Source organism: Pogona vitticeps, chromosome 3, assembly GCF_051106095.1.
Source record: "Pogona vitticeps strain Pit_001003342236 chromosome 3, PviZW2.1, whole genome shotgun sequence".
Classification (NCBI taxonomy): domain Eukaryota; kingdom Metazoa; phylum Chordata; class Lepidosauria; order Squamata; family Agamidae; genus Pogona; species Pogona vitticeps.
This window is the reverse complement of record NC_135785.1, coordinates 97094579-97120306: the sequence shown is the minus strand read 5'-3', so window position 1 is coordinate 97120306 and position 25728 is coordinate 97094579. Positions and strand designations below refer to the sequence as shown.

The 25728-nt window shown below is 38.6% G+C and overlaps 1 protein-coding gene across 1 annotated transcript in view; it reads left to right on the top strand.

Moving 5' to 3' along the window:
• Positions 1–25728, top strand: part of REEP3 (receptor accessory protein 3) — a 69081-nt gene that overhangs the window by 26637 nt on the left and 16716 nt on the right. The window contains exons 3-5 of the mRNA XM_072995174.2: positions 14447–14523; positions 19605–19725; positions 19897–20010. Of these exons, the coding sequence (XP_072851275.1) occupies positions 14447–14523; positions 19605–19725; positions 19897–20010 (312 nt within the window). The remainder of the gene's footprint in view (positions 1–14446; positions 14524–19604; positions 19726–19896; positions 20011–25728) is intronic.

Below are 25728 nucleotides of genomic sequence, written 5' to 3'. Positions count from 1 at the left end.
GAACAATTCTTGTTCTTCAGTATCAGCTGTTGTTTATATCAGGCAAAAGCAAAATAAAAATAAAAAATAAGGAAGAAAAAATGTTGTGTAGAGATGGGGGTATTTGTATTCTTATATGAATACAAATATCCCCCCACAGGTGCAGATAACGAGGGTCCGACCCCCTGGAGCCAGACCGACCACTCATCATTCCACCGCTGCCATGGGCTCCGCACTGGCTTCCTATAGCAATGGATTAGCCATTCCTGGCAGAAGGAGGGATGGCGAGCCTCTCTGCCAGGTTGAAGAGTGGCTAATCCATTGCGAGCTCCAGAGTGATAGGAAGGGAGTGTGGAGCCCACAGTGGTGGAGGAATGGTGAGTGGTCGGTCTGGTCCCAGGGAGCCAGACCCTTGTTATCTGCACCTGTGGGGAGATATTTGTATTCATGTACAAATACAAATACCCCCATCTCTAATGTTGTGGCATCTTAAAGACTGCTATATTTCAATGTAAGGTTTCATGGACAATTCAACTTCCTCAGCTGTTATTTAGTGTGCCAAAGTTGGCAATATTGGGTTGTAGAATTTGGAAGGAATACAGATTCCATTGCAAACTGGATGCCTTGCCCACTTGCCCAGTTTCTCAGGCATCCTAAGTTTACAGTTCAGGAACTGAGTTTGTGAATTGATACTTTCTTGTCCTAAAGATGTTTTAACAACATTCCCCAGTCACAGCTTTCATAAAACATTAAGTTTTGACAATTTAGAGAGAGAATGTCCTTGGCAATGTGATTACATAGAAGGTACTGTGTGGTTGTCCTTTTCAGCCCTTGGCTGTCCTCTACAAGAGAGAAAACACATGGTCAGCCTTATCCAAGGTAGCTGACAAGAGGAGACAAATCATCTCCATTCTATGAAGATTAAAGGTTGCTGGTTCTTGTGACCTGTTGTGAGTGTGTTTAAACTTTAAAGCCATAAAAGTTTTTTTCATAGTTCTTGAGTATCTTTAGAGAAAGGAAACAAAATACATATTGTTTGTGATTGCATTTGAGTTTTTCCCCACAACCTGTGTGGCTTAAGTATTCCAAAAATAATCACAAACTTCTTGATTCTTAAAAAAACATTTAGATTTGTAATCTGTTAAACTAGTAGAGCATTAACCAAAATAATCTATGTACAGATTAGATAAGAATCTGGAAGGTGAAGCAGACACACACTTTTGTGTTTCTGCCCTTGGTCATAATTGATGGTTCAAGGTAAGATATAGGTTGTACTTTTTGTTAAAGAATTGATAGTTTCTCTCTCACTGCATAGTTCTATGAATTAAATAATGAATACAATCCGGTAGTAGATTGTTACTAGAGTAGGCCCATTAATCAGTAGATATTTGATGAATGTAAGTTTTATTGATTCAGTTGGCCTACTTTAGTTACAAATACTACTGAATTTCAGTCATTGAGGTGGATCCAGAATTGCAGTGAAGAAGGTCACTTAGCACCAAGGTTTCCCTATCCCCTCCTCCTCCTCAAGATAGTAACCAAAAAAGCTGCTTGTGAATTACAGGGCAACAGAAAGGCATGGGATATGGTGCATGGAAGCAGGATATCTGATTTTCCACATAGATGCAATGTATAACATAATAAGTTTTGGTTTTGTGGTTTTTTAGCCTTTCCTGTAGAAATTCTGTCTGCACCACTATTTCTTAAACTGATTTCAACAGCTTGATTAAGTAGGTGTGGTACTGTCCGGTTAAATCATGGGTGTGTCAGACTGAATTATTGTTGAACTTGCTACAGGAACTTTAGTTCGTCAAGATTGAATTAGAATGCCTGTATTTTAAAATACTGGGCTTGTAAAATGACTTATGTATTTTGAAGTGTTTGAAATACTGAATTATTGAACAAGATTCCTAAGGAAAACTATCCTTATCTAAAATAAATTACATCAAGAAATTCCCTCCACACTAGTAGATCAGATATTTATTCATAAGGTTCAACATAATAAATATTCTTGCTGTTCTCTCAAGCTAGAACTTTAAACAATGTTATTGTTGTGTGGCACCAAAAAGGAGCAGATAAGAAATTTTTGTTACCTTTCTAGAAGTTATTTGCATTTCTATAGCTACTGAAGTTTATGTACATGGATGTTACAGCAACTATTCAAATATACCTGCCTTTTATGACTATTCTATTCCTTAGAAAAACAGAGGGATTCTTTAGATTTTCATGGTGTTTTGTCTATAATAAATAAAAAATGACATAGTTTGAGAATGTTTATTTTATCCTTTTATTATTTCATGCTTTTTTGTTTTGTGTGTGTGTATTTTACTTGAAAAGCACTGTTAATGTACTATTGCTGTCTGCTAGCAGGATCTCTTATATACAGTATTTCAATCTACCATTTACCCAGGGAATTTTTCTAGATTGGCATTTTTGTTTCTCTGAAATGGTTTTTCATGTAGCAGTCTCGAAATGAACTTTGTTTGATGGTGGGATTTAATTTTAAAAAAAGAAATTGTAGATATTGAACTTCACAATTAAGGTCAAATAATAGTGTATACCAAAATGTGAAGCTATTTTAATTTAAGAAAAATTAAGATTTGAGTTCACTCAGAAAGGTTGAAGTATCTGCTTAGCAGCTTTCCCCAGGAACTAGAGAGATTCTCATTCTTGCTGCATTTGGAAGTCTGCTGCTTGGGAGCTGCTAAACAAACTTTGGTTTGATTGAGATAAAATATATTTCTAGCTTGTCTCTCCCCAGCAAACCTGATGAATGATCTGTTGTTTATTTTAGAACTGATCATCTAACTTTTTGGCAGAGAAAAGTGGGTAGCCAGTCATTTGCTTCGTCTGCATGTCAAATCATAGATCAAAACTATAGTTTGTTGGTTCTTGACATTGAAAGTGGGAGAGATCAAGCAGCAAAAACCAGCATGCTTCTTGTTAGTGGTAAACTCACAGGTCCTTAATTTACCATGATGTACAAACACAGGCTCTGAAAATATATCAGGTTGTTTTTGGTAAATGAGACTGGAAGGTGAGGATAATGGAGTCATAGCAAACTTAGAAGTCCATGATAGTCAAAATAGTCAAAAAATGAGCCAAGTAATAAACATTTCAAATATATGCACAATATTTAGTGTTTTTCTATGGTAAAAGCATATTTCAGTAAGGCTGATGGGTACACTAAGTTATATTTTGGGTAAATGTTGATTGTTACTTTTTTTGTTAACATATTTCTAAGAAAAACAGATATTACTTCAGAGTAGTAATTTTTATCATTTAATTTACAGCCGTTTTGCTCTGCGTGGCTTGAATTAATATTGAAGGCCTTTCTGCTCTGTAGTGTGAAGTCAGGAAACTGGTTAACACTTTATCTCTGGTTTGTTTCAGAGACTAACTTTATGGTTTATTGTCACTTTAGTTAAACTTGTTCAGGCATTCGGTTGAAAGGGTAAATCTTAACTGTGAGTGGTGCAGGCAGGACGGTTATGCTCTCCCCCACCCATTCTACTTGTCATTTCTGGAGAGTTAAAACTAAAGAGGAGAGCTATCTATATCTTTCAGAGCTCTCCACATGATCAGAAAGTTTGAAACATCAAGATTTCCAGTTGTATGAAGACACTGCATCCATAGAGACTGCCTTCTTCAGATTCACCTTTCGGCACTGTGATGAAGTAGGCAGAGCTAGCCTGCTTCCTGTGCTCATGGGTTTCGATTAATGGTTTTATTGAATGTTTAAATAAAGTTTTAGTCTAAGAAATAAAAGTTTCTCATCCCACAGCTATACCAGTGGGGGAGTGCTTTAGCCTATGTGAAGGAGATACTGTACTTTCCTATCACTGTGTGTAGCCTTGGAATTCTCTGGCTGAGAAGTATACGTTTCTCAGCACAGTGAAATATATGTATGCTGTGCTTCCACATGATAATTTGTTTCGCAAATTTAAGTTCTAGGAAAAAGAGGTACAAGGCTGAACTTTGATTTCTGACTTGGATTATATTGGCAAAGTCTGTCATGTGAAGATTATGTACTTGGACTTCAGCAGTTTGCTGTAAGTTGTAAGTGGAGTAACCCCTGGCTGGGTCACTTCTTTTCAAATTGCCGTGGATGCAAATAATCAGGCAGTTTTGGTGCTGTCTGTTTCCCAGAACATACAGTGGGGTCTTGACTTAAGAACGGCTCGAGTTAAGAACATTTTGACTTAAGAACCACTCTCATAGGAAAATATTGACTTGACTTACATACTTACATTTGAGTTAAGAACTGAAAAAAAACCACGTGGGAGGCAGGGAAAGTGCAAAATTTGAACTTTCAGTTAACTGTTGGCCAGTGAAAAGGGTGCCTGTCTGCTTCCTCCTCCCAGTGTTTAGAGAGTGGATTGGGAGACAGTCTTCAGACTGCCTGGTACTGGACTGCCTGGACTGTATTTTCCCTGCCTTCCCTGAACCTTTCTTGACCTAAGAAAAAAAGAAACAAAATATCCCCCTCTAGTGGTCGAAGGCAGAATAGCAGCTTCCCATTAGTTTCTATGGACGGAAAAGAGCAGATACGGATCAAATGGTTTTCAATGCATTCCTATGGGAAATGCAGATTTGACTTGAGAACTTTTTGACTTGAGAACCGCCTTCCAATACGGATTAAGTTCTTAAGTCAAGACCCCACTTACAGTGGACCCTCGACTTACAGACGGCTCCACTTACAGACTTTTCGAGTTAGACTTCTCTGGACGCAAAATTTAGGTTCGACTTGCAGCCAGAGAATCAACCTACAGACCGGGGGAAAAAAACAAAATGGAAGAAAAACAGCCGGTTATGGATTAATCGGTTTTCAATGCATTGTAGGTCAGTGGAGCCTCGACCTACAGACTTTTCGACCTGCATACACTGTTCCAATACGGATTAATTCTGTAAGTAGAGGGTCCACTGTATATTTCAGTATACTTGAGGGGAAGTACTTCAGGTGCAAAAGCCCAGTTTTTCAGTTTTCTTAATGGTACTCTGTATACTTTATTGAAGAAGAGGCTCCTTTATTGTAATTATAATAAATAAACTATACCAATACAATTATGAAAAACAATACAGGAAAATGGACACTATGCATGTGTGCATATATTCTCTCTCTCTCTCAAAATACTGTATACAGCCATGGCCAAAAATATTGGCACCCTTGCAGTTCTGTCAGAAAATGCAACTCTTCTCTCAGAAAATTGTTGCAGTTGCAAGTGCTTTGGTACTCACATGTTCATTCCTTTGGTTTGCATTGGAACAGCACAAAAAAAGAGAGAAGAAAAGTCAAATTTGATACAACTGCAACAATTTTCTGAGAGAAGGGTTGCATTTTCTGACAGAATTGCAAGGGTGCCAATATTTTTGGCCATGATTGTATGTTTATGTGTATATACATTCCTTTAAGAGTAATACAAGTGGAATGGATAAATAAACAAATCATACATTAAGCGAGTAATTTTTAAACATCATCTGTAAACTGAAAAACAAATGTAAAGCATATATTCTATGAGGAAGATGTTGGAAAAGTTAGTGCAGAATATAGCAAGTTAATGCTTACTGCAGTTGTTTGGTGCACAGAAATTGGCTAAAATCCTGTTGCTTAGTGTAGTAAGTTGCACCAGAGTAGACTATTGAATCAATAGTGATTTGGTAAGTCAAGTCCTCTCTAAGTTCCATTGATTCAAATTGTTGTTGTTGTTTAGTCGTTTAGTCATGTCCGACTCTTCGTGACCCCATGGACCAGAGCACGATAGGCCCTTCTGTCTTCCACTGCCTCCTGGAGTTGGGTCAAATTCATGTTGGTAGCTTCGATTACACTGTCCAACCATCTCGTCCTCTGTCATCCACTTCTCTTGCCTCCACACTTTCCCAACATCAGGGTCTTTTCCACGGAGTTTTCTCATGAGATGGCCAAAGTATTGGAGCCTCAGCTTCAAGATCTCTCCTTCCAGTGAGCACTCAGGGTTGATTTCCTTTGATTCCAATGGGTCTACTCTAGTTGTGACTTTCATATAGTAAATTGGTTCACAGTGGAACTCACAGAAGATTTGAATCATCAAACACTAGCAATTCAGTGGGGTTATTCTTATGCAACTTCCTACACTCAGGAGCAGGATTTTAGCCACAGTTGCACCCTGTCTCTGTATGAAGTTGTAAAAGTTACACCAGGAGATGCAAACCACATTAGAATTGTAGAGTTGGAAGGGACTCTATGCATCAAGTCCAACCCCTGTCAGGGAGACACAGTGAGGAATCAAGCTCCCAATCTCTGGCTCTGCAGCCAGAGACCTAAGCCACTGAGATAAAATGCTTGTTGAGACATAGCTCTGTGTCAAGCCTCTGTGTGTAGGAATTCAGTCTGGAATGATTTATCTCTGAATTTCCCTTATGAGCAGATTTAGCAAGCTAACATAAGGGTCCACAAATATATACCTGACCCACACATTTACAGTTGTGTTCAAAATTATTCAACCCCCACTGAAATTGAATGTTTTGGCCATTTTGACATTGATTTTGATCATTCAGTCATCTTGCTTATATTTACATGAAAGAGGCACTTGTAGGTCAGAGAAATATAACCTTAAGTTTATAATGAAATAACCACAAATGTCTTTTCTGTGCTCACATCATTATTAGTTTTTATTCAACCCCCAAGTGACATTCAATCTTAGTACTAAGTACAACATCCTTTTACAGTTATAACAGCTTTTAAATGTGAAGCATAGCTTGACACAAGTGTCTTGCAGCGATCTACGGGTATCTTCGCCCATTCTTCATGGGCAAAAGCCTCCAGTTCAGTCAAATTCTTAGGCTTGCGCACTGCAACTGCTTTCTTTAAGTCCCACCAGAGGTTCTCAATCGGATTTAAGTCTGGTGACTGCGATGGCCACTCCAAAATGTTCCAGCCTTTCCTCTGCAACCATGCTCTAGCGGACTTGGAGGTATGCTTGGGATCATTGTCCTGTTGAAAGGTCCAACGTCTCCCAAGCCTCAGGTGTGTGACGGACTGCATCACATTTTCATCCAATATCTCCTGGTACTGAAGAGAATTCATGGTACCTTGTACACGCTGAAGCTTCCCTGTACCTGCAGAAGCAAAACAGCCCCAAAGCATTATTGACCCTCCGCCATGCTTCACAGTAGGCAAGGTGTTCTTTTCGTCATATGCCTTGTTCTTCCTCCTCCAAACATAGCGTTGATCCATGGGCCCAAACAGTTCTAATTTTGTTTCATCATTCCACAGAACACTATCCCACAACTTTTGTGGTTTGCCCACATGACTTTTGGCATACTGCAGTCGACTCTTCTTATTCTTGGGAGACAGCAAGGGGGTGCGCCTGGGGGTTCTGGCATGGAGACCTTCATTACGCAGTGTGCGCCTTATTGTCTGAGCTGAAACTTCTATACCCACATCTGACAAATCTTTTTTCAGTTCCTCAGCAGTCACACGGGGACTTTTCACCACTCTACGCTTTAGGTAGCGCACAGCAGTCGAAGTCAGCATCTTCTTTCTTCCACGACCAGGTAGCATTTCAACAGTGCCCTTTGCCTTGAATTTGTGAATGATGCTTCCTATGATGTCTCTTGGTATGTTTAACTTCTTTGCAATCTTCTTATAGCCATTGCCCTTCCTGTGAAGACAAATCACCTCTTCTCTTGTCTTCCTGGACCATTCTCTTGACTTCACCATGTTTGTAACCACACCAGTAAATGTCTAGAAGGAGCTGAGTATCACAGTCATTTTAAAGCTGCCTAATTGGTGCTTATTATGCTTGATTGGTGCTCGGTGACATCCACAGGTGTTTTCAATACCTGATCGAAAACACCTGAATGAACCTCTCTTCTTCAGAGTGGTAGTCTTTAAGGGGTTGAATAATTGTGGCAATGAAGAAACCACAAAAGAAACATTTACTACTGTATTACATAAACAACTGATGTTATTTTAGTTGCATTTGGTTCTTTAAAACATCCTTGTAGGATTTCATTCTGAATACAATTCCAAATGTACACTATAATCCCTAAACCCCTTTACAGCATTGGGGGTTGAATAATTTTGAACACAACTGTATTCTAATTTTGAGATTTTTTAAATATTTGTACAGATGGATAATATTCTATTGAATTGTAATTTTCTAATTCAAAAATCATGCATATGACAAGCAGGTCTTCCATCAGAATCCAAATATCCTTTTAGAATTGCTAATTTTTATGTGTTTTTTATTTTTGTTTTTTAATCTGATTCCTTTTAGGAAATCATATCTTGTGCATGTGACAGTTTAATGGATTATAGGTATTACTAAATTGTGTTCCAAAAAAATTCAAAAATCCCATCTTTTTTGGATACGGATTCTTAAAATAAAATGGATGCTCTTATAATGACCAGCTGCAATTGAAATGGTTCAAGGAACAGACTCTGTTGGAGGTGGTCTTAAGAGTTCATAAAATGACTCTGCTTCTAATCTCTGTTGCATCAAATTAGAAGATTTTTTTGTTTAACTATTTGAGTTCCTCTCTGCAAAAAAATCAAATCTTTAAATTTGCTTTGCTTTAAGATGTGTGACCTGTTGAACATGGCTCTAATTCACTCCACTAAGGTGATTAATGTGCATATGTGAAGCAAGCTTGAATTTCACTAATGTATTAAAGCCAGTCAGTTTTTTCCCAAATTTCCTTGGCATTAAAGCCTTGTGCTCCCTCTGTGAAAGTTCACATAAAGGTCAGTTTTTTCAGATAAGACAACCCATCAGTGTTGTAACTTTAGCTGGCTTGTACACTAATTTAACTCTGTTCACTCAGGCTTAAAATATCCTCTAATTCCTTTGAGATTTAAGCTTAGGATATCATCACATGACTAGCTTTCTGTTCAATTTGAAATGCAAGATGTCTGTTAGATCTAAGGAATTTTGAGAATTAAAGTGAATGAGCAAGGCATATTCAAGACATAATACACAGCTGTATGCTAAAATCTTGCAATGTGTGGAGGAAGAGGAAGGCTTATCCTTTGCTGTTTAACAGTTTCATGTTTCCTATCCTATTTGATCTTTTTTATCTTTATATTTTAGAATGTGTCTTTCTGATTTTTGCTTTACTTTGTATGCGCTACCCAGAGTAGCAATTTGCTAAATGGGCAGTATAAAAATTGATTTAAAAATAGTAAATAAATAAAATTTAAAATTGCTTTAATATGAGACTGTCTACTAAAAAAACTTATCACACTCCAATCCTGCATATATCTCTCCAGATGTTAGTCATTCTGAGTTCAAAGAGGCCTTTTCACAGGGAGGTAACTTATATTTGGATGTCATTCTAGATCAAACTCTACAAAAAACATTGTCTAAACACCAAACAAAAAGCCACTGCAAGATATAGTTAGGAAAATTGGCTGGGTCAAATTGAAGAAGTACACCAACAAATCATAAGAACAACACTTTGTCCCTGTGCCACTCTACAGCAGAATATGCTAGTGCCATATGGTATATATCAGGATATCCCAGACAAGTGGATATAGCTCTTAAAGAATTGTGCAGGATTCTTCTTTGTGGCCTCTGTGAACCCACACAAATGGGTTCAGTCTGTGCTTGCGCTGGACTCACATATGCAAGCGCAGACTGAGCCCATTTGTGTGGATTCACAGAGGACCACTTGAAGAACCATGGTTACAGGTAAGTAACCTCTTATTACTGGCTGCCTAAAACCTATGCTCACTGAAAACATCATTTGGCTGGCATTGCCTCTTGGAAGTATGTTGAGCGGTGCTAGCAAACATTGAAGGAAACAAGGTAATATAACATCAAATACATCCACTTCTTGGACACCAGCCATGTAGACTATGGTTAAAATTGAGGAAGAGTTTTCTGCACACATCTCATCCTATAAATATTAAACCAGAATAAGGTAGGCTAAATTGATGGATAACAAAAACAACATATATTGGTGAATGCCAAAGAGATTCTGGATGGACCATCTGGAAGACACTGAATAAACTTTGAAGAGAAGTAGGAAAATTAAAGAATGTTCAAGTAAAATGTTTCTACTTGCATACAGCAGAAATTATGAATGTGGAAAAATTCAGTCAATGCCATACTTATGTGCATGCAATTTCTGTCCCACCAAGTGTATTAAAGAAGATCTAGCAAATGGCTGACATAACTCTGTTGAAGTAGCCTATTTAAGGCCAAAATAGTTTAATCATTTAAAATTTGTTTGAATTTTGTATTTGATAAATGTCTATAATTTTCAATTGTGGAACACTTAGATATAAAGAAAGTAAGGACTGGGAGGTATTACAGGATTATAGCCTTTAATTGTATGCATATTAAATATACCATTAACTGATTAAGTAAATTTGCATATCACCAAATAAAACATGCCCTTGCTGATTAAAATTAGCTCTCAGCAATTAATCAGAGGAGGCTTTGATTGATTGATAAATAAATTGCATCTTGTCTCTTACAGAGTTAGCTGTAAAAACAAAGTCTTTTTAAATTCAGTGTTTACACATCTGATTTTTATTTACAATAGTCTTAACTGGTGATGCGGTGGCACCTTAAAGTAATATATCTTGCAATAATAAGAATTGGACTTGCCAACACATCCTGTTTTTTTAAAAAAGGGAAATAGCATCTGTCTATTTTTGTGGTGCTCATTAGAACAGTGTGGATAATAATAGATCTCTTCAGGCAGCTCCTCTAAAGTACAGTACCTGATATTAAGAATGTGTAGGAAATGTAGGCAGAGAACATCTTCTGGGGCATTTCCTTAAACTTCATATTGCTGTTCATTTTTCATGTGGCAAATGCCATAGACAGTTACTCAGATTGTGGTTGCAAACTGGATATGCTTTTTTCATCCACCACGCACATGCTTTGCAAATTTGGGTTCTATTCAAAACCACATCAAAGAACTCTGTCCAGCTTGTACTTCTGTATTTTCTACTCTTATTACTTTTACTGGCTGTTTTCACCTGACTGTATATTGACTTAATAAAATGGTTTCCCTATGCATGCAGCATTTTTGCTTCTCCCTTGATGTGAGTTCCAACTAAATCAGGAAGCCCCTTAATTAATCAGGTCTGTCAGAACTGGTAAAAACTGATTATCATTTTTTGAGCTACAGTTTCAAATTTAAGGTAGTAACTTCTGAAGCTGGTAACCATATTCTTATCTGAACAAAACGGGAAACTGGTTGATTAGAGATTTCCTGGCTCAGTCGTTTGAAAGGGAGAGTGAAGAGGTGTGTTTTTTGGGTGCGTGTAAACTATCATTTGTATCTTGGCTTGTGTTTGGGAATATACCCCTGCAATTGTAGATATAATAAGCGTCTGAATTGAATTTGCCCATGCCCGTACATTTTAGTTCACTGACGCCCAGGATGTCAGTGTTTATTCTTGCCGTCTCCTGTTTGACCACATCCAACTTATCCAGGTTCATAGATCTTACATTCCAAGTTCCTATGCAGTATTTTTCTTCGCACTATCGGACTTTCCTTTCACTTCCAGGCACTTACTTTCACTTCATATACTTAGCCCTTCACAGATTGGGGGGTACCAGACCACAATTTGTTTTTGATTTATGAATCCATGCTTGGCAGCAACAAGGTAGGAGCCCCACTTTGGACATCATTGGAAGCTTTCAGTTGCTGATTACTTTAGCCACTAATGGGAGGAGCTAGGTGATGACAAATAGAATGTATGAATGAACACAGCTTATTGAAGGTGTCAACAGTACAGTCATGTTTGTTTACACTGCAAGCTTCATGGGATAGAGATATATTACACATCACTCGCTTATAATACAGTGGTGCCTCACTTTACGATTGCTTCGCTTTACGACGAAACTGCATTACGACAAACTTTTTGCGATCGCTTTTGCGATTGCTTTACGATATTTCCTATGGGGGAATTTCGCTTTGCGATGATCCTGCTTCGGGAACTGATTTTTCACAAAACGATGATTTTCGGACAGCTGATCGGCGTTTTCAAAATGGCCACCAGGTAAACAAAATGGTCCCCTGCTGTTTTCTGGGACAGCTTCCTCACTGCATAGGCAGCGAAAATGGCCACCCTATGGAGGATCTTCGCTGGACAGTGAGTTTCCAGCCCATCGGAACGCATTAAACGGGTTTTAATGCGTTTGTACGGGCTTTTTAATTTTGCTTTACCACATTTTCGTTCTACAGCGATTTCGCTGGAATGAATTAATGTAATGCGAGGCACCACTGTAATAACTTTTTGAAAAAGGATAAAGTTCCCCTTGACAGTTTTTGTCCAGTCGTGTTCAATTCTAGGGGTCAATGCTCATCCCCATTTCCAAGCCATAGAGCCAGCGTTTGTCCGAAGACAATCTTCCGTGGTCACATGGCTAGTGCGACTTAGACACGGAACGCTGTTACCTTCCCACCGAGTTGGTCCCTATTTATCTACTCGCATTTGCATGCTTTCGAATCGCCAGGTTGGCGGGAGCTGGGACAAGTGACGGGCGCTCACTCTGTCACGTGGATTCGATCTTACGACTGCTTGGTCTTCTGACCCTGCAGCACAGGCTTCTGCGGTTTAGCCCACAGCGCCACCACGTCCCTTTCTTTCAGTACCACTGGACATTATATCTTTCTGGGTCATCTCTCTGAGTTGGGACGTGGAGGCACTGTTTCAGAGTGGCTCCGGTCCTTCCTTGAAGGGAGAACTCAGAGGGTGGTGCTGTGGGTCTTCTAGCGTTCACCCTTATTATGCAATAAGTTATGTATTATTCATGAGATATGCTAATGTGGTTAAGAGGTGGGGCCTAAAGAGATGTTAAATGGCGGAGCCTGAGAGGAGTTAGAGGGGGAGTCTGTGTTAGGAATGAGGGAGAGAAGGATAGTTCGGGGTCTGAGGAGTGATTAGTCTGAGTGTACATTGTAATAATAACTATAGAAGGTTAATATTGAAGCTTGATGAAACTTGAAGATTGTGCTTATGAATTGTTCCAGAAACCCACTGTAATCAATAAACCTGTTCTATTAAAAAGTCAGTACTGAATGGGCCGTCATGTTTTCTAAGTAAAGTACATTGATAAGGAGATCAGCTGGTGGCAGCATGTCAAGAGGTGTTTTGGTTTGCCTTTGTGAGCTCTGTGTTTGAGGGAGACAAGCAGGACCACTAGGGCAAATGTCACAGATCTCTTGTTCAACACCCTAGCAGTTGATTTGGTATCCCTCAGGGATCTGTTTTGTCTCCTCTGCTGTTTAACCTCTACATGAAACCACTGGGAGAGATTGCCCAGAGTTTTAGAATCGGTGTCACCAGTACACTAATGAGACCCAATCTATCTCTCCTTCCCATCTAAATCCAAGGAAGCTGTTTTAATTCTAAATCTGTGTCTGGTGTCAGTAATGGACTGGGTGAGGGTGAATCAACTGAAACCTAATCCAGATAAGACAGATGTGATCCTGGTTGGTTGAAAACCATCAAGGACTAGGTTGCAGCCTATGTTGGACAGAGTTACACTGTCTCTGAAAATACAGCTTGGGGGTGTTCCTAGATTCATCCCTGAGCCTGGATGCCCAGGTTTCAGCAGTGGCCAGGAGTGCCTTTACACAGTTAAAACTAGTGCGGCAGCTGCACCGATTTCTTGAGAGGTGTGATCTGGCCACAGTGACACATGCCCTAGTTACATTTTGGTTGGATTCCTGTAATGTGCTGTATGTGGGGCTGCCTTTGGAACATGTTAGAAAATTTCAATGGGTCCAAATACCACCGCCAGATTGTTAACTGGGGCTGGTTACAGGAAACATATAACTCCTCTGTTACAGCACCTCCACTGGCTGCTGATCTGTTTCTGGGCAGAATTCAGAGTGCTGGTTTTAACCTACAAAGCCCTACAAGGCTTGGGTCCAAGCTTGCTGAAAGACCGCATCTCCCTCTGTGAGCCTGCCCTTTCTCAGTCCCACCATCCTCACAGGTGCACTTGGTAGGGACATGGAAGAGGGCCTTTTCTGTTGCTGCTTCCAAACTCTGGATCTCCCTCCCGCGGGAAGCTAAGCTGGCCCCATCTTTGCTGTCCTTCTGCAGGCAGGTTTTTCCTTAATGATTTGTAGTCTGAGAGCAGTTTTAAATGGACTGTTGTGCTCTGTTGTTTTAATATTGGTCTTAGTTACCATTTTAATATAATACTTGTTTAATTCTTTTTTGATACTTGTATATAATTTTTTTTTTTAGCTTTTAAATACTATTTTAATTATTAAGCCACCTTCAGTCCTTCTGGGGAGAAAGGCAGGAGAGAAATATTTTAAAGAAATAATAAATAAATAGCTATACATCAATAGCCACTTGAATATGCATTTTTTTCATTTTCGGGAGAGGTTGGTCAGATTTGAGCTACTTTGATATATGTATAAATACAAATAGCAAACCTGCATATTTGTTTGAAACTGTAATGTCTGTCTTAAAATTTACATCTTTCATCTCATCTTTTATTCTTAGGTGCGGTGGATGATGTACTGGATTGTGTTTGCTTTGTACACTGTTACAGAAACAATAGCGGATATCATGATCTCTTGGTAAGATCCATATCACTGTAAAGCCCAACACTAAAATGTGTAGAACTTTTGTGGGTTAAATTAACCCCTTTGGGGTTAAATTAAAATATTAAAATACTTTTAATATATAAATAAAAAATAAACAACATTAAAATTCATTTAAATTTATATAAAATGTTTTAAAAAAATATTTGAAAAACAGTTAATAAACATGCATAATAATTTAAAGACAATACTAAAGGCTGAGAGGCATCAAGGAAGCATGCTTACATAGTGAGGACATACGTTATTGGTACCATTATAATTAAGGGTTTCAGGAGATATTGCCAAAGAAAAATCCTGTACTAAAGTTGCTATAAACAAAAGAAAAAGACTTAAGGACTATCTCCAAAGGAAAATAAAATCTTTTGTTGGTTTTAAAAGATCATTAAGGAAGAAGAAGGAAGTGTCCTGATTTGGTCCTTCTGCAGTTAAAATTTTTAATCTAAAAATCCACTCCACTTCATTTTCAAAAGGACTCTATCATGAGTTGTCCAGAACATTATGTCGTCTCTTTTCATCTCTTTTCTTAAAAGTACTGCACCAGTGGGGCACCCACTTTCCTTTTTCTGATACTGCACAGCTACTCCCATTTTTTTCCCAAGGTCCCAAGATGGTTTTCTCCCCAAATGCTGTATTTTTACAGAAGCACTGAACAGTATGAATTGCACATTCCATGAGCACAATGTTCGTTCTTCATGTGAACAATGTTGTAGGGCCTATTTCCCTCCCCTGGCAGTGTGCTGAACTGTTTTGTCTAAAAGTGTGTTTGTAGTGAACCTGCTTACCATAAGGGTAAGAACCCATAGGTGGCACTGAGATTGATAGAATGTGGAGGTGCATGAATGTTGATTTTAAATTTAAATTCCTGATTCATTTTTTTTTAAAGGTTTTTTTAGCATCCAGGTATATTTTACAAAATGTGCCAGTGCTACCTTATATTGCTTTCCAAATTATTAAAAGAAGAGTTTTGGATATTGAATTCCAGGACCTTTCTTGTTATAGTCTAATCGTTAAGTCGTGTCCGACTCTTAATGACCCCATGGACCAGAGCACGCCAGACTGTTCCACTGCCTCCCAGAGTTTGGTCAAATTCATGGTGGTAGCTTCGATGATACTGTCCAACCATCTCATCCTCTGTCATCCCTTCTCCTCTAGCCCGTCACACTTTCCCAACATCAGGGTCTTTTCCAGGGAGTCTTCTCTTCTCATGAAATGGCCAAAATATTGGAACCTCAGCTTCAGAATCTGTCCTTCCAGTGAACACTTGGGGTTGATTTCCTTTAGAATTGATAGGTTTGATCTTCTTGCAGTCCAGGGGACTCACAAGAGTCTCCTCCAGCACCACAATTCAAAAGCATCAATTCTTCTGCAGTCAGCCGTCTTTATGGACCAGCTCTCACTTCCATACATTGCTACTGGAAAAACCATAGCTTTTGTTGACAAGGTGATGTTTCTGCTTTTTAAGATGCTATCTAGATTTGTCATCGCTTTCCTCCCAAGAAGCAGGAGTCTTTTAGTTTCGTGGCTGCTGTCCCCATCTGCAGTGATCATGGAGCCCAAGAAAGTAAAATCCGTCACTGCCTCCATATCTTCCCCTACTAATTTGTTTTTTGTTTTTTTTTTTTTTTTTTTTTTTGATGTTGAGCTTCAGGCCATTTTTAAAATTTATTTATTTGTTTGTTTGTTTAACTTATATGCCGCCCACACTACCCGAAGGTCTCTGGGCGCTCTCCTCTTTCACCCTCATTAAGAGGTTCTTTAATTCCTCCTCACTTTCTGCCATCAGAGTGGTATTTCTTCCGGCAGTCTTAATTCCAGCTTGGGATTCCTCGAGTCCAGTCTTTCGCATGATGTATTCTGCATATAAGTTAAATAAGCAGGGAGACAATATACAGCCTTGTCGTACTCTTTTCCCAATTTTGAACCAATCCGTTGTTCCATATCCAGTTCTAACTGTGGCTTCCTGTCCCACATATAGATTTCTGAGGAGATAGATAAGGTGGTCAGGCACTCCCATTTCTTTAAGGACTTGCCATAGTTTGCTGTGGTCCACACCGTCAAAGGCTTTTGCGTAGTCAATGAAGCAGAAGTAGATGTTTTTCTGGAACTCTGGTTTTCTCCATAATCCAGCGCATGTTAGCAATTTGGTCTCTAGTTCCTCTGCCCCTTCGAAATCCAGCTTGTACTTCTGGGAGTTCTCAGTCCACAGACTGCTGAAGCCTATCTTGTAGGATTTTGAGCATAACTTTGCTAGGGTGTGAAATGAGTGCAAATGTATGGTAAGTTGGAACATTCTTTGGCACTGCCCTTCTTTGGGATTAGGATGTGGACTGATCTTTTCTGATCCTCTGGCCGCTGCTGAGTTTTCCAAACTTGCTGGCATATTGAGTGTAGCACTTTAACAGGGTCATCTTTTAAGATTTTAAATAGTTCAACTGGAATGCCATCGCCTCCACTGGCCTTGCTTTTAGCCATGCTTTCTAAGGCCTACTTGACTTCACTCTCCAGGATGTCTGGCTCAAGGTCAGCAGCCACACTATCTGGGTTGTCCGGGACATCCAAATCTTTCTTGTATAATTCTTCTGTGTATTCTTGCCACTACTTCTTGATGTCTTCTGCTTCTGTGAGTTCCCTACCATTTTGGTCCTTTATCATGTCCATCTTTGCACAATATGTTCCTTTAATATCTCCAATTTTCTTGAACAGATCTCTGGTTTTTCCCTTTACTGTATATTGTTTTCCTCTATTTCTTTGCACTTTTCCTTTAAGAAAGCCCTTTCCTCTCCTTGCTATTCTTTGGATGTCTACATTCAATTTTCTGTAACTTTCCCTATCTCCCCTTTCATTTTGTTTCCGTTCTCTTTTCTGCTATTTGTAAGGCCTCATTGGGCAGCCATTTTGCTTTCTTGCATTTCGTTTTCTTTCAGATGGTTTTTGTTGCTTCCTCCTATACAATGTTATGAGCCTCCATCCATAGTTCTTCAGGCACTCTGTCCATCAAATGGAGTTCCTTAAATCCGTTCTTCACTTCCACTGTGTATTCACAAGGAATTTGGTTTAGATTATACCTGAGTAGCCCAGTGGTTTTTCCTACTCTCTTCAGTTTAATCTTGAATTTTGTTATAAGAAGCTAATGATCAGAGCCACAATCAGCTCCAGGTCTTGTTTTTCTGATTGTATAGAGTTTCTCCATCTTTGACTGCAGAAAATATAATCAACCTGATTTTGGTATTGCCCATCTGGTGATGTCCATGTGTAGAGTCGCCTCTTGTGTTGTTGGAAAAGAGTGTTTATGATGACCAGCTTGTTCTTTTGACAAAACTCTTATTAGCTTTTGCCCTGCTTCGTTTTGAACTCGAAGACCAAACGTACCTGTTGTTCCTTTTCTCTCTTGACTCCCTATTTTAGCATTCCAATCCCCTATAATGAGAAGAACATCTTTCTTTAGTGTCAGTTCTAGAAGGTGTTGTAAGTCTTCATAGAACTGGTCAGCTTCAGCCTCTTCCACATTGGTGATTGGTGCATAAACTTGGATTACTGTGATGTTGAAAGGTCTGCCTTGGATTCGTATTGAAATCATTCTATCATTTTTGAGATTGTATCCCAGTGCAGCTTTTCCCACTCTTTTGTTGATTATGAGGGCTACTCGATTTCCTCTACGGGATTCTTGCTCACAATAGTAGATATGATAATCGTCTGAATTCAATTCGCCCATTCTTGTCCATTTTAGTTCACTGACACCCAGGATGTCAATGTTTATTGTTGCCATCTCTTGTTTGACTACATCCAGCTTACCCAGGTTCATAGATCTTACATTCCAGGTTCCTGTGCAGTATTTTTCTTTGCAGGATCAGACTTTCCTTTCACTTCCAGGCGTGTCCGCAGGTGAGCATCCTTTTGGCTTTTATCCCAAGCACTTCATTAGCTCTGGAGCTACTTGTACTTGTCCCCTAAGTCCTAGTCCATAACTCTATCTTCTATGGCACAATGAGGAGTTCAATGTTTGGATTGTAGTTAACACAGCTAGGTTGTTCCTTCTGTTGTTTCTTCATAAGGTATGAACATGTTTGTTATGTAGTCTTAATGGAAACCATCTGTCACAGGGTAGCCCCTGTTGGTAAATTGTCTATTTAGTACTGTAGTACCTCCGTTTATGTATCCGGGGCGTTACATAATGCGGAAAGTTTTTAAACCGAAACACAGTTTGCCATAGGAACGGGTGTGGGGGTTCTATAAACCTTCAGGCACAATGCATCTTGGGGAAACTTCCTTTGTACTGCGGGAAATAATCACAGACCGAGGCATTATATTCTATGGATTTCCATTTATAAACCGAAAATTATGTTAACCAAGGCGTTCGTAAACCAAGGTGCTACTGTTTTTGAGAATGACTCAAGATTTTACCATCCTTTTTGTCTTGTTCTTGAAATCTGACTGTGTGCTATATTATTTTGAAGGGATCTGGGGTGTGAGCTCTCAAATCTAAGACAGATGTTGTTACCAAGTAGTTTTCTGTGTAGAACTCATGCTATTGCCCTTTTTGGATGTTTAAATTCAAAACATCAAGTTTTGACATTACAGTGTGCATTAAATATGTTCATTCGGTGAATTCACCGTTTCAAAAACTTTTCAAAATATGCTTACTGTAAGATGTAAAAGACATAATCAGTATACTTCTCCCATCTCGCCAAGTACTTGGAAAAAGAATTCTCAAGAGAAATAATTTGTTTTGCATAGAGTTCAGTATTCAGGTCAGCTGTATCTTGTGCCACTATACTAGTCAGGGCTTCTCCTCAGGTCTGCCAAAATAATATTGGTCCTGAAATTTGAAAACATTTTTCTTCAAGGCTATCAACACTAGTTCTGTTTTGTGTTTTTTTTTTAAGTGTGTACCATCTTCTTGTTTCTGTCACCTGGCCTGATCCTGGAAAAGTTCAGAGAAAAATTAAGCTTAAACCCTGTGCTAATTGGTTTCATCCTAAAATAATTATATTAGACAGAATGTGGTTAGTTCTAGAAATCCTATAATGAGATTTTGGAATTTTAACTGTGTTTTGCAGGTTTCCACTGTATTATGAGCTGAAGATTGCTTTTGTGATTTGGTTGCTTTCTCCATACACCAGAGGGGCAAGCTTAATATATCGAAAGTTTCTTCATCCTCTTCTTTCTTCAAAGGAAAGGGTGAGATACCATCCCTCACTCCTTGTTTGAGTTATGCAGTTGATGCATGTTGGTGGAAGAGAGACTTGCATTAATATTTTGTATTTAGCACTAAATAATGAGAGTGTGGTGGATTACAAGTATGAAATTAGGTTCTTATCTGTACTACATTGTGTGCTTTTCCTCCCTCAGGAAATAGATGACTATATTGTGCAAGCCAAAGAACGTGGCTATGAAACTATGGTTAATTTTGGTAAACAAAGCTTGAATTTAGCTGCTGCGGCTGCTGTGACTGCTGCTGTAAAGGTAAGTAATATTCCATGCTGACGGTTTGGCATAAACATTGGCTGTGTGGCTGCACATATATATAGAAGAGAGGGCGAACTTTCTCAGCAGTATGATCTGAAAGTATGTTCTCTGATACTTTGGTTATAGTATGTATTTTTTAAAAGTAAAGATGACCCTTTTCTTTCTCTCTTGTTGCCTTTCTTACTGATAATCATACTCTGTAGGATTTCTGGCTTCTTTCTGCTGTTTTCCTTCAATCAAGTTGAGGTAATTGCTCATGAAAAATTAAAGCATGAAATAATGCTACCCTATATATGAGTAGGAGATTAATATAAATCCCCATTGAATTCTTTACTTTCTAGAATAAAATCATTAGTTTGCTACTTGAACTTGAACTGCTCTTGCTTAGAGTTGTGTAATATTAAAAAATATTAATATGTGCGGTTTCATTTGCCATAATCAGAGGTACGCCAGGCTTTCTGTAACCTGCCTGTCTGTAATAGGTAACTTGGCCCTTCCTATAATTAGGCATGCAGTGAATGTGTGCTAATGAAGATATATCTTGTAATTACAATAATACAGAGAGAAAAACTGTACACTTTTTTGACCGTGTCTTTGACTAGAATAGATGGAAAGTTTGAATATTAACTGTAATAAGCTCCCGTGAATAAGTGGAAGATGGCTTTGGTTTCCATAGCAGCAGGAAACAAGCTGAAGATGCAAATATAATTTTTGGGGGGGGAAATTATATTGTTGCTCATAGTTGTTTCTCTCAGTCTTACAGCTTTCTCGAAGAATAGTCATAATAGTAGAACTGTCTGTTTTTAATACTTGAAGCAATTTTTTATTTAAAAAAAACCAAAATAACCTGATGACATCCAATAGATCTATATTATAAAAGACAGCCTGAAGTCATGGAATGTATAAAAATATAGTTTTATTACAATTTAAAACATGCCCAATGCATTTTGGTCCAGACAGTTGACCTTCTTCAGGGGCATTTGTGGTACATATTGAATTTCTTCCTATTTCTTCTTTGGGGAGGGTGATCTGTTACACAAAAAGTACAGTACTTAAGAGTCCAGTGGAGCTGTGTATTCAGGAGAGATCTTTTCAGCAATCCCCCACACTCTTACTGAATATAAAGCATTCCTATAAAGTCAGATATGTTTCTTCATGTGTATTCCCTTAGACTTTGTATGCCAAACCCCAGATAGTTTTGCCGCTTACATGGTGACCAAAATTCTGTTGAGTAATTTATCCTGGCATTGGGGAGATAATATGAATTGCAGTGGCAGATCACCACTAATTAAAGAACTTGCTGCTTGAAAGTGGAAGCAATGCGGACTGAAAAGAAACACTTTGATTAGTGACACTCTGCTGCTGCCAGCAATGTTATTTTCTCTACGCTGGTGTAAGTTATTCAAGATCATTTTGGTCACTGAGAGTAGCGTATTTCCCCTATGCTTGTTTCTTCATTGCATTCAAATATTAAATTAAATGTGCAGCACTTACTGAGATTCAAGCCACAGACTGGGAAACTATCAGATCTGCAGCCTTCTTCAAGAATCACATTAATCTGGTACCTAAAAGCTAGATTGTTTGGCAAGCCTCCTTGGGTTGTGCATTTGTTAAGGCTGAGCACCACAATCAAAAAGTACTTATGCTTGCTAAATTTCATTCCTTAATGCCAGTGAAGCAAATCCTCAGATATTTCATGCTGGATACAAGGAGGTCCATCTACTACATAAGCTGCACTCTTCTTCTTATTGGCAGTTCTCATGAAGGGAGTGAGGTCTAAAACCTTACTACAGATGCACATTTTCTGTATAGTAGTTCCAATGGCCTCTGCAGCCACACAGTTTATTCTTTTATATAAAGGATAAATAATTTTAAATGAATGTTGCTACTTATTATGGATTACTTCAGAAGCAGTCACAGGCATGTTGTGGACATTGCTCCATTAGAGAAAATAACGGCTTGCCTTCTGCTGTGTGGCTAAAAACAGTGGTAGACATAACCCTTTCCTCCCAGCCGAGAATAAAATACAATAAATAGTGTGGAAGCCTGCTGAACCAACATAAGAGACGAATCTTCAGTTCAGTTAGATATTAAATTGTAAGGAATTGTGCAGTAGTCACTGAAAGTGAGTTAACCGAATATAGAAGTAAACATTTTCAAACTGCACAATTGTGCTGGAGGAGGAGGTGGAATATTTGAGTCCAAGGCTTACTGAAATTCATCCTTGCAACAGTAGATTATACAACATTTTTATATGTGGCACATAATGCCATGTTTCATTTAATGACTCTTTAGAATTACCATAGGCATGGGACTTTTGTACTTTTTGCACTGCAACTCCAGAACTCAATGGTAAATCCATCAATCAAAATTCTGGGAGCTACAGGGAAAAAAGAAATTGCTGCCAGAGATTAACCTTTTGAAAAAGATCCTGTACAGAATCTAACTGGCAGAGAAGCTAGCAGTTGTGGCACCCCTGCAGCTTAGCTACTCTTAAACACTTCTTTTTTTCTTCACAGCCAAAATGTAGGTCACTGAGGCGAATTTCTGAGGCCTATAACTGTGAATAGAGATGGGCACAAGCCACTGGTTTGGCAGTTTGTGCTGATTCGTCCTTCAGACAAGCAGGTGTTTAGCGGTTCCCAGCCCCCCCATCCAGGCAGTTTCCCCAGCTTTTCTGCCTCTCCAGAGTGCCACCTTTGAGTGGGCACCCGTTGAAGGAGGCAGGGCTAGGAAGCGCCGAACACGTGCTTGTCCAAAGGACAGACAAATTAGTTGTTCATGCCCATCTGTACTTGTGAATGATTGAAACCTCTCCTGAAGAATTTGATTTCTTGCTTGTAGCTCCCAGAATTTTGGCTGGGGGAATTCCTGGTGAATTCTAGCAGTTGCAGTGCAAAAAACACAAAAGTTGCCACCTAAATCAGTACACTGCCTACATAGCGACCATGTGTTCTTACAGATGCAACCTAGATATGTATGAGGAATTTTACCTAAGATTCAGGCAGTGATCCTAACCTTTCAATTTGGGGCATTGTCAAGACTGGTTTGCTGTATGTCTTGCAGCTTAAATAAATACAGCATGGTGAGTGGCTCAGATTGCATCTTGTGTTGCTTGCTTATGGCTGCCATTATTACTGTTCCTGCCATGTTCAAGACTTTAATTAGACAGTACAAGCTTCATATAGTATACAGCAAAACTGCTTCTCATTTTCCTTTCTCACAGTGCTTTGTCTCCGCTCTTACATGCATATCTTAAAGCAGTAGAAAAATTCTGAGCGCATCAAGAATGCAAATACTGTCAGGAGGCTAGACTCCATTATGAGTCTAGACTTGTAGTAGAATCACCAAGGTAGAATTGTCAAATCTGAGACCCCAGACTAAGATACATTCATCTTCTAGAATGAACAGTTATATTGGTAGAAGATACTTCGTAGTTCGGGGGTTTGGGGGACAGGAAGGGCGACAATAGCAATGGAAGGGTACTCTGACAGAGGATCTTTCATGGACAGTGACACCCAAACCACCTCTTGTTAGTACTGCACAGCACAAAGTAATGCAAATCACTTTGGAATAGTTATACCTTGAAATCTCTATGAGAAGGCAATTGAAAATGAAACAAAAGATAGTTCTGGAAGATGAAAATCATAGGTCACAAGGCATTCAGCCAGCAAAGCAGAAGATATGTATGAATAGTCACTGGTGAGGCAACTGGATTAAAGCTGAAAGGATATCTACTTGCTGATGTGGACACTATCAAAATTAAAGTCTGATGCGGACATACAAATATAATTGGAACATGGAATGTGAAAAGCATGAATCAAGGAAAGTTTTAAATCATAACAAATTGAGCATTTAAATGCTTGATGTAAGCAATTTAAAATGGAATAGAATTCTGCAAAGGTGTCAATCTGTTCATTTCAAAAATATAGACCAGTGTAGAAATCAAAAGCAAATAATGGAGAAACTCCATGCTCTCTGCCATACAAGATCAGGAACAGTAGAATAGACCATGAACTGTTAAGATTAAAAATTACAATAAAGGTGAAGAAGAACATTGAAACAATTACAATGCCAAAATTGTTAAATTACTTCTGTAATGAATGCAGAGACCATGTAAACAAGAGTTCTGCTCTTAACTTCATTGTGAACCAGATGATTAAATCCAGGGATGTCATTAGGGAGGAAAAAAGCAAAAGGACTATTCCTGCAGTCAGAAGTAACAAAAAGCCTAAGTGGATGTCCGATAACTCTTAAAATTGTCAGTATCAGGTGACAAGGAAAAGTAAACTGTTATAGAAATTAGATCTGAATCATAAATACAGGTGTTCTTTGCACATAGGAACAAAGACAACTATTACAATAGCTTTTCTGAAAAATAGACTAGAACAACAACAGTGACAAGATAAGTAATCCATAAAGAAAATGTAATCCTACATTAGGGATGTTAAAAGATCAACAGGGGAAACAGAGTATTTGATTAGGATAAACTAAAGAGAAGATAAAAACAATATATTGAAAAATTATATTAAAAATACCGCAAGAATGGTAGTGTATTTTATATCCCTGCTCAATCTATTTGCAGAATTTATCATATGAAAAACTGTATTAGGTTCAGATGAAGGCAGAATGAAAAGTGGAGGAAGAAACATTAATAATTTAATAAATGCAGGCAATACTGTGTTTTTGGCAGAAAATAGTGACTTGAAATGAGTGCTGATGAAGGTAGAAGAAAATGCATAAATGGGGATGTTGAACATTAAGATAAACATGTCTTCAGAAGAATTAAGTAACTTTAATGTTGATGGTAAAGAAACCAGAATGATGAAAAGATTTTCTGTACTTTGGTTTATCCATCAAAATGGAGAATGCAGCTGAGAAATCAGAAAAAGTCTGGGATTTGGAAGAGCAGCAGTGAAGGAACTAGAAAGGTCTTCAAGTGGCAGAGCATATTACTGGAGACAAAACCGAGATAATCTGTATTGTGTATTTCTGATTACTAAGTATGGATTGAAAACAAGACAATGAAAAAACTGTAGGGAAAAATGTGGTGTTGGAAGAGAGATTAATAGATGCCATGGCCCTCTAGAAAAATAAGGGATTCAAGATCAAATCAAGTCTGAACTCTCATAAGAAACTAAAATAATTAAATTGAGGCTGTTCTACTTTGGATAAACAATGCTGGGGAAAGTGGAAGGCAGGAAAAGAGGAAGATTGAATATGAGAGGAAAAGGCTCAGAAAGTTTGCAAGACTCGAGGATGACACATAACATTAACAGTGCTCGGTTGGGGTATGCTCTATTGTGGTTTTGGATTGTAGTTAGGAAAATTCTCCTTAAAATTTTGAGGAATTCTAGACCACAAACCCAAATCAGCACATTTACAGGCCTCACCCATCTAAAGAAGGGCTATAGGTTATTTTACCCGCACCATTGACTTCCCAGGCCTCTTCTTCCTAAAAGAAAAAAAGAAAAAAGAAAGCTGTTGACATATTTTAAGTCTACCCTAGCTGAAAGAAAGCATTCCTTCATGAATCATTTAAGATCATATTGAAGGAAAGTATATATTCTTCATCGTGGTCTTCTGTGAATGCACACAAAGGGTTAACCCCAGCGCCAGCGTTGGTCCTCTCGGAACATTCTCTAGCTGCAAGAGAAAAGTAACAATGTTTAGGACTACCTCTACTGCGCACGCCCAGCCTAACCGTCCCTCAGT